General features: G+C 52.8%; 1 protein-coding gene across 2 annotated transcripts in view; it reads right to left on the reverse strand.

The window, feature by feature from the left end:
- Positions 1–13,141, reverse strand: part of CABIN1 (calcineurin binding protein 1) — a 201,388-nt gene that overhangs the window by 35,563 nt on the left and 152,684 nt on the right. For both annotated transcript variants that reach the window (XM_054690511.1, XM_054690510.1), the window contains exon 29: positions 5,850–5,963. In XM_054690511.1, the coding sequence (XP_054546486.1) occupies positions 5,850–5,963 (114 nt within the window). The remainder of the gene's footprint in view (positions 1–5,849; positions 5,964–13,141) is intronic.

The following is a 13,141-nucleotide window of genomic DNA, read 5'->3' on the forward strand; positions in this document are numbered from 1 at the left end:
TGCAGTGACCTGGCCTGCTGTGTCACAAATGCTGGACACTGCTGCTACAGAAGCATGGGACAAACGCCCCTTCTGCAGTGTCTCTCTCACTACCTAAAGCAACAAGTCAAAAGGGAATGGTCTGTGAATGGGGCCCGAAAACAAGGGGAGGGGTCAGGGCTCTGCTCAGCCTGGTAGGCAGAGGGTAGAAAACAGTTTTTGGTTTTCATAGCCCATAGTATCTACTGATGTCCACTTCCCTATCTTTACTGTGGGTATATTATAGGACCTCAGTCTCACAGACATGCAATGGAGGACCAAAGGAGGTACCCCAAATAAAGCCCCAGTTAGTGCTTATACGTGAGGTTAGTCTTACCACAGCTGCTGGGCTGGGCCAGTTACACATGCTCTGGTGCTATAGGCAGGGTGGCAGCTTCCACTGCTGCTGTGCTCATGGGGTCTACCATAGAGAGGTGACCCAACTCAGCCAGCCAGCTACTCAGGACCACCCCCCCACTTCACCCCCCAGGCCTGGTGCTCAAACCAGTGAGTAGTATAGTTCTAGCTCCCAGGGAGGTCCTGGTCTTCCATGGCCCAGCTTTCAACACTGGCTCCCACTGACTTTGAATTCTGGCCTCAGCTTCTGGAACAAGGCCAGATTTCCCTGTCACCCCATCCTCCCATCCAGCCAGTGGGCCATTTGGGCAATGCTCCAGTTTTGGGAACAGTTGGGCCAATCCCAGCATAGGAGCCAGTGGGTCCCTGGTTTTCTAGCTTTCCTCAAGTACAGCTGCCAGCCACTACCCATCAGCTTCAGCACTAGAAAGAGTGAAGTTCCTGTCCTTCCTCCAAGCTTAGACAGGTATTGGGACATTAGCCACGGCACCTAATCTGCCACCTCTGTGAAATGGGACTAATCATCCAGGAATGATGATCATCAGTCTGTGGACCCAGGACCTTGTTGACAATGCAACTGGCCAAGGGCCTGGCACACAGTGGGAAACACACTTCTTAAGGTATGAGGCAGAGGGACAAGCAGTGGTAGAATGTGACAAGTCACAGCCAGCCCAGAGTGAACAGAAGGTAATATGGGAAGGGTGTGGGCCAGCTGCCAATGGGGCACTTCTGCATGCAACATTTCCTGGTCCTGACCAGAAAGAGAGGGCAGGACTCAATGCTGGAGATGCTGCACTGGGGCGCCCTACAGACAGGGACACCCCATGCTGATACTCCTGGGGCTTGTTTACTGACTGGGAGGCAGCACAAATCTGCCACTGCTTGGGGCGGTATGGGGTATAATTAAGTGGGTGGAGATCAACACCTCATCCCTGGGTTGTGCCTTGGTCTTCGCTGATATCTGCCTGCAAAAGGCCCTGAACTTGAGGCTGGCTTCTGAGGTGGGTGTTAATGACTCAGCTCCAGGGGTGGATATGAGCAAGGCAGGGGCTGTTCAAAGGCCCACTAAGTGCAGTGCCTCTCGGGAGCTTGAAAGGCAGTGGGGAAAGAGGGCCAAGTCTGGGTCTGCAACACAAGGCAGATGCCTCCAGCACAGACCCCAGGGTATGGCCAGGGCTAAGTTCCTGAGCACTCAAGTCAGGATAGTGACCCTCTCCTTATTCCGGGGCTGCTACTTCCATGTTGACCATCCCAGGGAATTCTTGAAGGTGGGAAAAATTCATGATGTTTGGCTCTGTGCCAAGGGGATGTGTCAGGAAGGTGATGGCAAATGCTGTTGTTGAAGTGGTCCCTGTCTATGGGTGCCTGGGTCTACTAGGCTCCAAAGACTGTCTGGCACCACCTGCCTCCATCTGGACTATGGGCTATCCCTTGAGGAGGAGGGGCACTGCCTGAGGCCTGACCTGTACAATGAGCACCTTGTCTCAGGCTGGGCAATGAGGTGGACTTTGAAGCTGGGCTGCCTGCTGGTCTCTGCAAAGGTGCCCCCAACTTCGGAGGTGAGTCCACTGTACCTGCCTCTCCTTAACACCTGGCATCTGCTCACTGAGTGGGGGGAGAGAGACTCCCAGATCACACAGTCAACTAGTAGCATGTCAGAATAGAAAGGGGATGTCTGATTCTTGCTAAGGATGGGGTCCAGAGGTTTTAGATGACTTCTCTTCTTTCCCCTAGCTCTGACAGGTGGCTCTTCCCCAGCTCGCGACCCAACAGGTAGGGGCCTGGACACTCAGGCTCCAGAGATGGGGACTACACACCATGGACACTTCAAGAAACAAAAACGGTTCATGATGACTGTATCTCCCACTGTGTAAGCAACATGAAGTCTGGACAAACAGGAACCACTGGCCTGTATGGTAGCTGCCAGTTAGGAGTACACCAGAGCCCATACAAAGGAACTGGCCACGAGCCTGGGGAAAGGGCCCCCAACAGATGGACCAAAATGAAAGTCATCTGTAGTTCTGAGTGCCAGAAGGGTGCACAGCAGTGGCTAGTGGGAGGGAATCTAGTCAGCTCTGAAGAACCATCTGGCAACCTACAGAGGGACTGGGTGGGGAGGACCTGGGACCTGGCCTCCACATGTAGGCACTTATCCTGGAGACTACTGCAAAGGTGAAGAAGAAAACCAGAGAAAGCAGAACTTTTTGCTAGCATCCATCCACTGGGAAGAGGGCAGGTAGATAAGCCTCAGCCAGTCAGACCGAAGAGCATTACACGGCTGTGACAAATAGGAATGCCAGAGAAGTAGTGGGTTTCCACAGTCATGTTCCTTCTGGTATTAGCACTGTCCTCATGAAGCACCACTGAGATCCACAGGCAAGCCCTGAGGAGCCATGCAGATCCATTTGTGGTTGTCAGGGTGAACTGTATAACCTGTGCCAAGGGTTTTGCCTGCCTATTCTGACCACCCTGCTTATTGGAAGCCCAGTGCCCAGCGTAGGGTCAAATAAGGGGCTGAGTGGCCAGGATTTGAGCCCACTTGAGTCCGTCTCAGTGATCCAGGGATGCAGGAACCTGGTCCCAAGTGCCGCTGACCACTGGTTGCTCAACAGAGCCACAGGGAGATCCCCATGTTGGGTGGGAGTAAATGTGGAGGAGGCACTGTAGCAGGGCAGCTGCAGCAGACCAGGACATCCCCTCTATTCTCTCAAACTCAGGCCACAGTCCCTGCACAATCCCAGAAGAGGAAGCAGTGCCAGCCAGGCCCTTGGCTCCCTTTGTTTCCTTCACAGTGTCTGCAAACTGGGTTGAGAAAAGAAAAAAAAAATCCTGCCTGCTAAAATAAGCAAACATTTTGGAGAAGGAGCGAGAGCCATCTCTGGCTTGGTTACTATGGGAACATCTCTGAATCAACTATAAGAGAAGTTCACCCTGGACAGAGCAGCCCAGCCCGGCCTACACAGTCCTGCCTGCCTGGAGGTGTGCACACTTGCACAGAAGCTCTCAGCCTCCACTTGCCTTCAGAGCCTGCTTTTCCACCCCCTCTTTCCAGGGAAGGACAGTTCCCCTGACTCCTCTCTTTGAAGCCCACATGGGGCTGACACTGGCTCCTATGCTTGCAGGCCCATTCCTGGCCTCACTACCTCCAGTCCCAGGCTTCTGAGTCTTCCTTGGGGCCCCCCAATTCAGCAGAATGGGCCTGAAGAGCCACCTCTGAATCAGATGGTCACATACCTTTTGCCAGTCACTTTCAATGCTGTGAAAGGACAGACATCAGAAGCCAAGACAGGCTCCACCAACGCAGGGAGGGCCGCAAGAACTCAACCAACAATGTCCAAAAACTCTGGTTCTGGTTTGGCAAAGATAACACTATTCTGCCTGATGGGAAAGGCTGGGGTGGTAGCACCTTCAGTTGGAGCCCCAGCCTGGCCTAGGATATGAACCACAGCCCAGGAGCTCCAACCTGGCAGTCAGCCCACAGCAGGGATTTTCCACAGCAGAGGAAAGGGGTGGGCTGGGAGTTGTTCCCTCTCAGTCAAGTTCTGTGCAACAGTGGGACTGGAGATGTGTCAAGATCATTCCTCCCTCTCTCTCCCTAATGTTCACCTAACCACACTTCTGGGCCCCGCTGCATGGCAAGCTGATGCCACTGCAGGCACTAGTCAGCTGTGAGGCAGGACCCATGTGCAATCAGCTCCCTCAGGAAAGCTACTGGGGGAGTCCCAGGTCATATTCACCTGCTGTTCAGCATCCCATTCCTTTAATTGGCTTATCAGGCTCCCTACGAAGGCTCAGCCAGTGCTGCCTCAGGAGTGGCCTGGCTTTAAGGAGCTCCCTCAAGGATGCTTCTAACCCTGCCTTCTCTCTCTTATTCCTTTCTTGGCTAAAGAGCATCTACCTTGCCAGTGGGAGCCCTTCTTCCAAGCTGGATTCCTCCAGGGTTCCCTGTCCCTCATGGCCTCCAGCATCTATAGAGGCCCTGCACAAAGGAACATGCATAGAGGAGTCTGTCATAAGCCAGTGAGTGGGGCAGGGGCCCCATGGCAGAAAGCATGGCTGGTCCAGCACTGGCTGGACCAGGAGAATGTTCTTGGGAGACCAATCTGTTAAGGGAAAAGCCATGAATGGAATACTCAGTGAGTGCATCCTCTGAGCCAAAGTAGGATGGCAGGGAACTCAAAGAGGAACCCAGCAACAGCACAATGATGGATGTGCAGGGAGCTTGCTAGCACCTGCTTATTACAAAAGCACAAAGACTGAGCCTGTCCACCCCAGGAGACCATGGCCCTGGGCAGCAGCTGCAAAAAGCCAGATGGCCTGCCCCTCTCACAGGAAAACTCTAAGACCTAGTTAGTGTCAGAGAAAAAGAGCAAGTTGCCAAAAAAGCACACACGGTCACACACACACACACACTCTCTCTCTCTCTCTCTCTCTTACTTTTTAAAAGCTAAGTTGTTTGATTTTGTACACACACATGCGCGCACGCACACACACACACACACACACACAAAAGTGAACAGCCCAGCTGCTCAGAGAAGTACATCCAAGAAGGGCACAGTGCCTGGGGTGGGCAGACCAAGGTTGCTGGGGCGCTATATGTCTGGATTGTTTGCAGTGACAATGTGATCTTAGGTGACTCACAATTTTCAGGAATCGTCATTAAAAAGTGACAGGAGGGTTCCCCAGCCAAGATCCGAAGGATAATGGGGACTGCTAGACAGTCCTCTGGGTGAGTGATGCCAGGCTGGGAGGTGTAGGTGGGCCTGGACAGTGGGAATTTAAAGGGATGGCAGGATAGGGTGTCCGAAGACCCTGTCCCCCCACACCATCCCTGCACCTCCTCACAAGGGCCAGCCCCCCACCCCACTGCAGGCAGAGGCCATAAACCGCAGTGTGCACTGGAAAGAAGGAGTGCCTGCTTTGCTCATCCCAGTCTGAAACGGGATGGCCCCAGCTGTCAGACACGGCCCCGTCACCGCAGACGGCTGTTCTAAATGCTCCTCTGCAAACATGCTAGGAAACAGTTTCCTTACACTTAGTACAATCTACTGGACACACTCCTGTGCTGAGTGCATGCAGGGTCTGCCCAGAATTTTCTGATACGATGGGTGCAAGGCATGGTTGGGGGTGTCTACTCTGAGGGTCCACCTCAGGGGACAGGGTCATGGGCTTGAAGCCCTTTCATCACTGCCCAACATGGCCTCAGAATACCTGGGGCTCCAGAGAAGGCCCTGAGCTTATCCATGTCCCTCTCTACAGTGTCCGGAGGGGGCAGTGACTTGCCAGAAGTCACTCGGCAAGCATGGCCCCACTCCCAAGTCTGGCACACTCTCAACTGCGCCACCCTGCCTGCTCTCTGAAAATGCCGCAAACCCGCGGTCCTGGGAACGCCCACCCAGGGGGTCCACTTGCATGCCTTCAGTGAAAAGCAGTGGCAGCAAGCCGCCTCGGAAATCAATAAGGCAAGTACTCACGTTGAAGAAATTGGTCTTGTTCCTCTCACAGAAGAGCCCCTGTGCCGGCATGTGCTGCAGCTGTTGCCACGGGATACCGCTGCCTAGCAACACGTCGCGGGCCCACTGGAGGTTCTGGGGAAACAAGAAGTAGGTTGGAAGTGAGTGTGTGGGCAGCTCACGGCGCCCACGGGGAAGGGAGGCAGTCCCTCCTTCCTGGCTGTATTGGCAAAGCAGTGATGAGCAGCAGCTCCTGCAGACATCGATCCTGCAGCTCCAGGCAGCTCTGGCTACTGGCTTTGATCATCTGGCTGTGGAGGGCGTCACTGGACCTGACACTTCTTGCCTAGCATAGCTGACTTAGGAGAGTGTGGCCTCAGACTGCCTGAGGAGGGCAGGCCGGGGACCCCTTTCCCTGACCAACTTTACTAAGTTGCTGCATGGACCCAGCAGCCTGCCTCTGTCAGGGGGACACCCACTAGCCCAAATGGTCAGCCCTGATTTGTCATTAGGACTTTAGCAGGACTCCTTGTCATAGCCAGTGACAGCCAAATTGGGCTTGGGAGAACCAGAGCTCTGCAGGATGCTAGGGGCCTATGTGTTTGCAGGGGAGAGGGTTCAAACCTCAGGGGGCCCAGCAGGATAGGAACAAGAGCCTGCCTGCCTAGGTAGGACTGGGGGGCAGAATGACAGAGTGGGCATGGTGCTTGCTGCCCTGGCCTTCTCACTGACTCAGAGAGTAATTCTTTCCCCTAGATGCCTAGTCAGCCACTTTCTCCTCTCAGGCCTTCACTCTGGTGACCCCCATGGCCAGGACCAGTGTCAAGTACCCTGCATGCACCTTTTCATGGCACCTCTGCATGATAATGCCCTACGGGGTCAGCAATGGGTAGAGCTGGGAGCGGAACCTGGGACTATAAAACGCTGCACACACATCTTGTTCACAGTGCCTGGGTCAGTCTTTCCACTGCCCAGACCCCTTCCTTCCACTCCTGGAGCCAGGCTTTTATCACCTTTGCATCCAAGTGAATACAAATGCCTCTCACTTCTCAGCTTGAAAGCCTGTCACCACTTCTCCACCCTGCTTATTTCTGGCCAGGCTGAACTTAGGAAATAATCCCCCTCATCACAACTCAGGCAAAGGTGCAAACTCCTACTCCCCAACTTGGGCTGGGGACCCCGACTTCCATGTCCCCAAGCAGGCTATGAGAGTAAGGCATATAGGAATAAGGATCCCTCTTGGATGGGGAGAGGTGAGGTTTGAAGCACACATCTTCTGGATGACTCTCACAGCAGACAAGGCTGGCTCTTTTGCACAAGCCTAAGGGAGAATCATACTCTAAGGGAAGCCTGATGATCAAGCCTGGCATCGACTCCAGGGTCAGATTCTACAGGGATACAACCCAGCTCTGAAAGTAGCAATAGCTTGAGGCCCTGTAAAGTCAAGGTTGCCCTTGCCCAGGAGGGCTGCAGCCCAGCCTGGCCTAATTAGGATCAACATGAAGCTGGGGGCTAGAGGGCGTGGGCAGCAGGGATAGCCCCAGCTAGAAGGCATGTGCCATTCAGTCTTCTGCACGGCTGACTCTTCTGGGCTGCACTCAGGTATATGCTCTTCTGCTCAGAACCCAGACACCTGTTCAGAACCAGCTGACATTCCAAGAACATGAGGAGATCAAGATTTGCCTTTCTCAAACTTCAGTGGAAACACTGAGGTACGTCCCAAGGGGTAATCATACCAAGGGTCGTGTGGGGACCACTCATGAGGCTCAGCAGCTACCAAGAGCAGTAGCTTCAATGTGCTGATACACACGACAGAAGAACTCATAAGCCTTTTGGGACTCAGAGACTGATGTTGAAGCTACTCAGGTGAAATAATGTGGACTCCTACCTGCTGAGTATCCCCTGCCCCCACCTCTACTTGGTGGAGGCAGAAATGGGCAGAGGGGGTGCAACTTGGGCAGAGTCTTTGTCCTTGAGCCAGACCCCTCAGTCAGGAGCACAGCGGCTACTCCGCAACATGCTCAGGAAGAAGAATATCCAGACCCAGCCTTTCCGTTTTAAGAATCAATGTATGAACTGTATGGCTCAGAGAACCCGTCTCCTAGATCAGTCCATTAAGAAGTCCTCCTGAACCTGGTTACAAGTCCTGGCATGCCTGCTGCTTTCTGTCCCCCCACCCCTGCCCACCTCATCCACACACTCCTAACTCAGCAGGTGGAGAGAAAGAGGCTAGGCTAGACTAGAGAAACTGAGTACAAAGTGGGGAAACAGGGTGGCTTGGGTCCATGTCCTCATAAGGAATGAAATTCAACTCAGATTAGCTCAGACTGGCTCCTCTGGGCTGCAGGGCGTGGGGCAAAGCTTCAGGCCTTAGAAAAGCAGTTCTGAGAGCCTAGGAGAGGGGCTTCTAACCTATATCTGGGCTCAGCCATGACGCCTTGATCTCAGTGCCCCTTTTGGTGCTAAGTCTGAGGCGGTCAAGGAGACTTCCAGAGGAGATAACAACTGAACCATGGTTTGCACAGGCTATCAGGGGACTGAAGGATTCACTGAGGCAAAAATCCAGACAGGCAAGACAGCCAGGGTCCAGTTAAGGAAGCAGAGCAGACCAGATGTGACCACCGGTGAGGTCAGTGGGGAGCCAGGAGACTGAGGTAGGGGAGGATGTAAGCCACAGGGCCATTGAGGGACCTGATTCTATGAATGCTCTTCTCTCTTTTCTCAACCTCTCCAGCTGAGACCCAGGGCACCAGCCTGGACCCCACGGTACAGGAGGTCTGAGAGAAGTTACCCCAGAACTATGACCCTAATGCTTCTTCTAGGGCTCCTTTGAGACATGTGGGATGTGTACAGCTGATACCTTTCAGCAGGAACATTTTGGGGTGGAAGGGATTGTGGGACAAGATGTGAATGGCATCTCCATGGTGGCCATCATTTTTGTAACAGAGAGAAAACAAAACCTAACAAAGACTTCAATGCTGAAGAGATCAGCATTGAAGCCAGGATAGAGAGTAAGGGAGCTTCCCCACTCTGGGGGCTTTGTTCCAGACCCTGAGACTGAGGAACAGAAATGCACATTCCTTTATGTCTTCTGTCTGTGCCACCACTCCACAGTTCCGCCAATGACATCTGCACCAAGACCATCCCACTTACTTCCCAGACAGCCAGGCACACAGTAGGGGACCATGGAAGGGGATAGAGTAGGGAGGTCCTCAGGTTCTTAAGAGACCAGGAGAACAGGCACTTGCAAAGGGTGCAGAAAGCACTGGCCTGCCAAACTCAACTAGGAATGTCAATTAGCTTCCTACAGACTAGGTGCTGCCCTCTGGCCAAGCAAGTCTCCCCAGGCATCTTCCAGGCCTGCTAGAGAAAGAACTGATCGAAGGCTACGGCACAAAGTATCCAGACAGCTCAGGGGAAACTTTAGCTCCCTGGATGGGAGCTGACAGGAATAGGAAACCCATTCCAGAACTGACAGGTGCCAGGCCAGCCAGGTAAGGGGAGGAGATGGACTGGGTTGGCCCCTCTGGGCCTCTATGAGGGGCAGGGGCACTAACTGAATGGCGTGCCTGCACTGCAGCTTCATGGGGTTGAGAGGCAAAGACACTGTACACACTGAGTTTAGCATGGCACCATAACTTTTTATCTCAAGAAATTACCAGAAAGTGAGTCTCAGAGAGGTTTATAAGCTGGTCCAAGATTCCAGGGCCATAAGGTGGGAGAGCTAGGCTTGTGTTATGGTCTAAGCCAGAGGAACTCTGCCAGGGCTTTTCCCCTGTTCCCCACAGGCAGGCAAATCACTTTACAAGTTCACCTGGGCTCAAGTTGTGTGTTTGATGCCAAGCAGGCCTCCGGGGGCAGCTCCCCACAGCCCTCTTTTAGGTCTCCATGACCTGTCATCATACCAGGCCAGATTCACTGGCTCACAGACACCTCTGGAATGAAGAACACCTTGGAGCTGATCACCAACTAATGACAGAAGGCAAGACATACTATATACCCTCATGAGAGGCAGATGAGGTCAGAGAAGTCCCAGTGAAAAGCATTCTTCTACTGGCAGCCCTCAGCCCTCAAAGCAAGGGCCAGCTCCACACTTGTTTTCCCAACCACTATTCTTATCACACCGGCTTCCAGTCTCACCTGCCTAGGCTCACAAATCTCTCAGCCAGGTGTCATCTCACCCCACTCCCACATCCTCAAGGATCCCTTTAACAGCTTCTTCCATTGTCTCACTGACAGCTTTGCTATCTGCCCCAATTTGCTTGCCTATCTCCAATGGGCAGGGACAAGAGATGTGAGACTTGGGAGGTGGGGGTGGACCAGTATGGGGTCCACAGTAAGGACAAGGTATTTGGAGGAAGAATGAAAGTAAGATGGGTAGGGTTTGAGTTTGCAGAAAACAAATAGCCCTTCAAGGCTAAGGGGATAGCCTGAGGTCAGAGGAAAGAGCCCAGTAGGTAAGGGATGGGGGTGGCCCAGGGGGTGAAAGTGCCCTAAGGCTCATTCACTCAAGAAAGCTGTTAAGAAAAAGGGACTCCATGAGAGTTCATGTGTTGGGGAGATTAGAATATGAGATTTGTTTTGTTAAAACACCCTTTACAAGTCTCCAAAATAGTCATTCAAAAACCTTAGGTTTGCCTCACAGTTCCCCAGGAGAGTGCAGAGTGGCATAAACTTAATTATTTAAGGAATAAACACATGTCTGGCAGCCTTGGAGAGCCATATCACCTGTTGGGTCCTTGGTTGCCCACTTGGAGGATGGGGGTGGCTGTGACCATCAGGCTACTCTTTTTTTTTTTTTTTTTTTAAAGAGATCCTGTATTTATTTATTTATTTATTTATTTATTTATTTATTCATACAAGCACAGGGTACAGTCAGAAGCGCAGGAGGGTGAGAGAATTCACCAGAGCCAGAGCGGGGAGCAGAGCAGGCAGAAGGACCGAAGTACACTGCTGAGGGGAGCAGCGGGCAGCAGGAGAGGTCTGCACGCCATGTGGGACCCTCCTCTGGTGGCCGGGGAGCAGCCGGGGATCGAACCGGCACCGCAGAGGCCGCGGGCAGCTTCGCAACCCAGCGCTCAACCGCTGCGCCATCCGGGAGGCCCATCATCAGGCTACTCTTAAGCCTTGCAGTCCCTCCCCGCCACTGACATGATAAGTGGATTCCCTGGCTGCTGGATTTTTTTCTTTTAATCTATTATCTGGACATTCCAGTGATGTTATAAAGTCCCTAGAAGAGGGGCAACAAACTTAGCGGGGACAAACATAACAAAGAACTTTGCAATTTCAAGAAAAAAATTCCATACATATCAAAATCAGACACTGCAAGCCCAAGTATGGGGTGATAAGGCTGTCTGTCACCTTTTGGACCACAGTAGAGATTTCTGGTTGTTAGGGATAATCACGCAAAAACAAAATTAAAAGAAAAACAATTGAATCTCCTCTCAATTTCCTTCAATTCAAAATAATCAGCTTGCCATTTCTGCATTTCCTGGGGCAGCCACACAAGGCCAGGGCTAAATCTGGGCAGGGGATAGAGAGGAGGAAGCTCTGCCAGCTGGCGAGAACAAAGCGACATCTCCTGGGTGCCCAACCAAGCCCCAAAGTCCTCAGCGAGGCTGACCCAGACTACTGACTGCAACATCATTGTAGGGTAAGGAAAAATGTCAGGTTTTTCTGCCCTCCCACCATCAGGATAGATGATGGATCCTCGTGGTCCTGAATGCATGCCTGATGGCGGGCACCTGGAAGAGGGTGTGGGCATAGGTAGATAGGATTCACCTGGGCTGAGACGGGGCTTTTAAGGGCGGAGTCACAGGGACGCCAGTAGAAGCCGAGAAAGAAGCCAAGAAGCTGAGAACGCTGGAGAGCCCAGATAGAGTGAAGACTTGCTGTGGGCTGGGAGGCCTGCCAGCCGCCCGGCCCCCCAGAACCCCTGCCTGCCGTGTACCTGGTAACCCAATAAAAGACCTGCAAAAAAACACTGAGGACTCTGACTCCTCCTTTACCCGGTCTGCTGGATCAGAAAACCTGCACCATGTCCATTCCTGCCTCTTACAATTGGTGTAAGTTGGCAAGATGATCCATGCAGACAGGTATGGAGCCCTTCGAAGACCTGGAGGGACTGAGGAGTAACAGACTGTTTCCCTGTGACAACGCTGATGCGTCATGGCAGCACAGGAGATGGACGAGGTCCAGGAGCTGCAGGATGAGACGTCGTGTGGAGAAGTTGCCCGAGAGGACCAGCCAACAACCCATGAGGCAGCAAGAATCATCGGCGAAGAGAGGACCACGATTCGGAGCTCACCAGTGCTGATTCAGGGAGAGGCCAACGAACTTGGCCTAATGGACTTGGACTGATAACTTGGACTGACAATCCCACCAGAAGGCAGAGGACCTTGGCAGGTTATATTTTTTTTGAGAATCTGGGGGTGGCCAGTGGGCTTTGATGGCCAAAAGCAGCCTGTGTATGCCCAGCAGCCAGGCAGAGGAGAAAAGCCAACTGAGAAGGCAAAAGCTGGTGCTGATGCTAAGTTTGGGAAGCCCTTGAGCGGCTGTTAAGTCACCTAAGTATGCTGAAGACCTGTGAGTCTCGTAAAATCACCTGTGGGTGATGCCCTGCTCGTTGTCAAGTGAGGGTGAGGAGCTGAGGAACCCGTCCTTGGGGGATGGGTGGGGAACATGGCTTGGGGTGGAGCCCAAGTCGCATGTAGAGTTTGGATCCCCGACCCATGTGCTTGCGCAGTGGGTTGGCCTGAGTGCAGGGGTCTGCGAGTTGCATGGGTGGCTATGAAGGCCGAATGTTGGAGCAACTGCAGACAGAAACCCTGAGGGTTGGCGATTACCCCCAACAGTATAGAATCGCCAATCCCAGAGTTAGTGCATCCTGGGAGTGGATGCGGTGTGTGGCTTGTAGCCGAAGACTACAGCCAGAGAAGGCCAGGAAGCCTGACGGCTCCTGGCGTGTTACAGTAGATGCCGTGAGTGGTTCCCCTCCCTCGTATGAGCAGTGCCTTCGGCAGCAGATTTGGTGGCTCATCTGCTGGTACCAATAATTGTCTTTTGCCACTAGGTTGGGGCCCTGCCTGGACTTACTTGTGTTCTGTTGTATTTTGTTGTTATATTGTGATGTATTTGCTTTTGTGGGCCATGGCTGCATTCTTTGTTTGCTAAGAAAATTGTATATATGTAGATTGTATGGCAGAAAACCCTGAGGGGGTGGACTGCAGGGTAAGGAAAAATATCAGGCTTTTCTGCCCTCCTGCCATCAGGAGAGATGATGGATCCTGCGGTCCTGAATGCATGCCTGATGG

Source organism: Talpa occidentalis, unplaced genomic scaffold (genome assembly GCF_014898055.3).
Source record: "Talpa occidentalis isolate TD23 unplaced genomic scaffold, MPIMG_talOcc4v2.1 talOcc4.8, whole genome shotgun sequence".
Classification (NCBI taxonomy): Eukaryota; Metazoa; Chordata; class Mammalia; order Eulipotyphla; family Talpidae; genus Talpa; species Talpa occidentalis.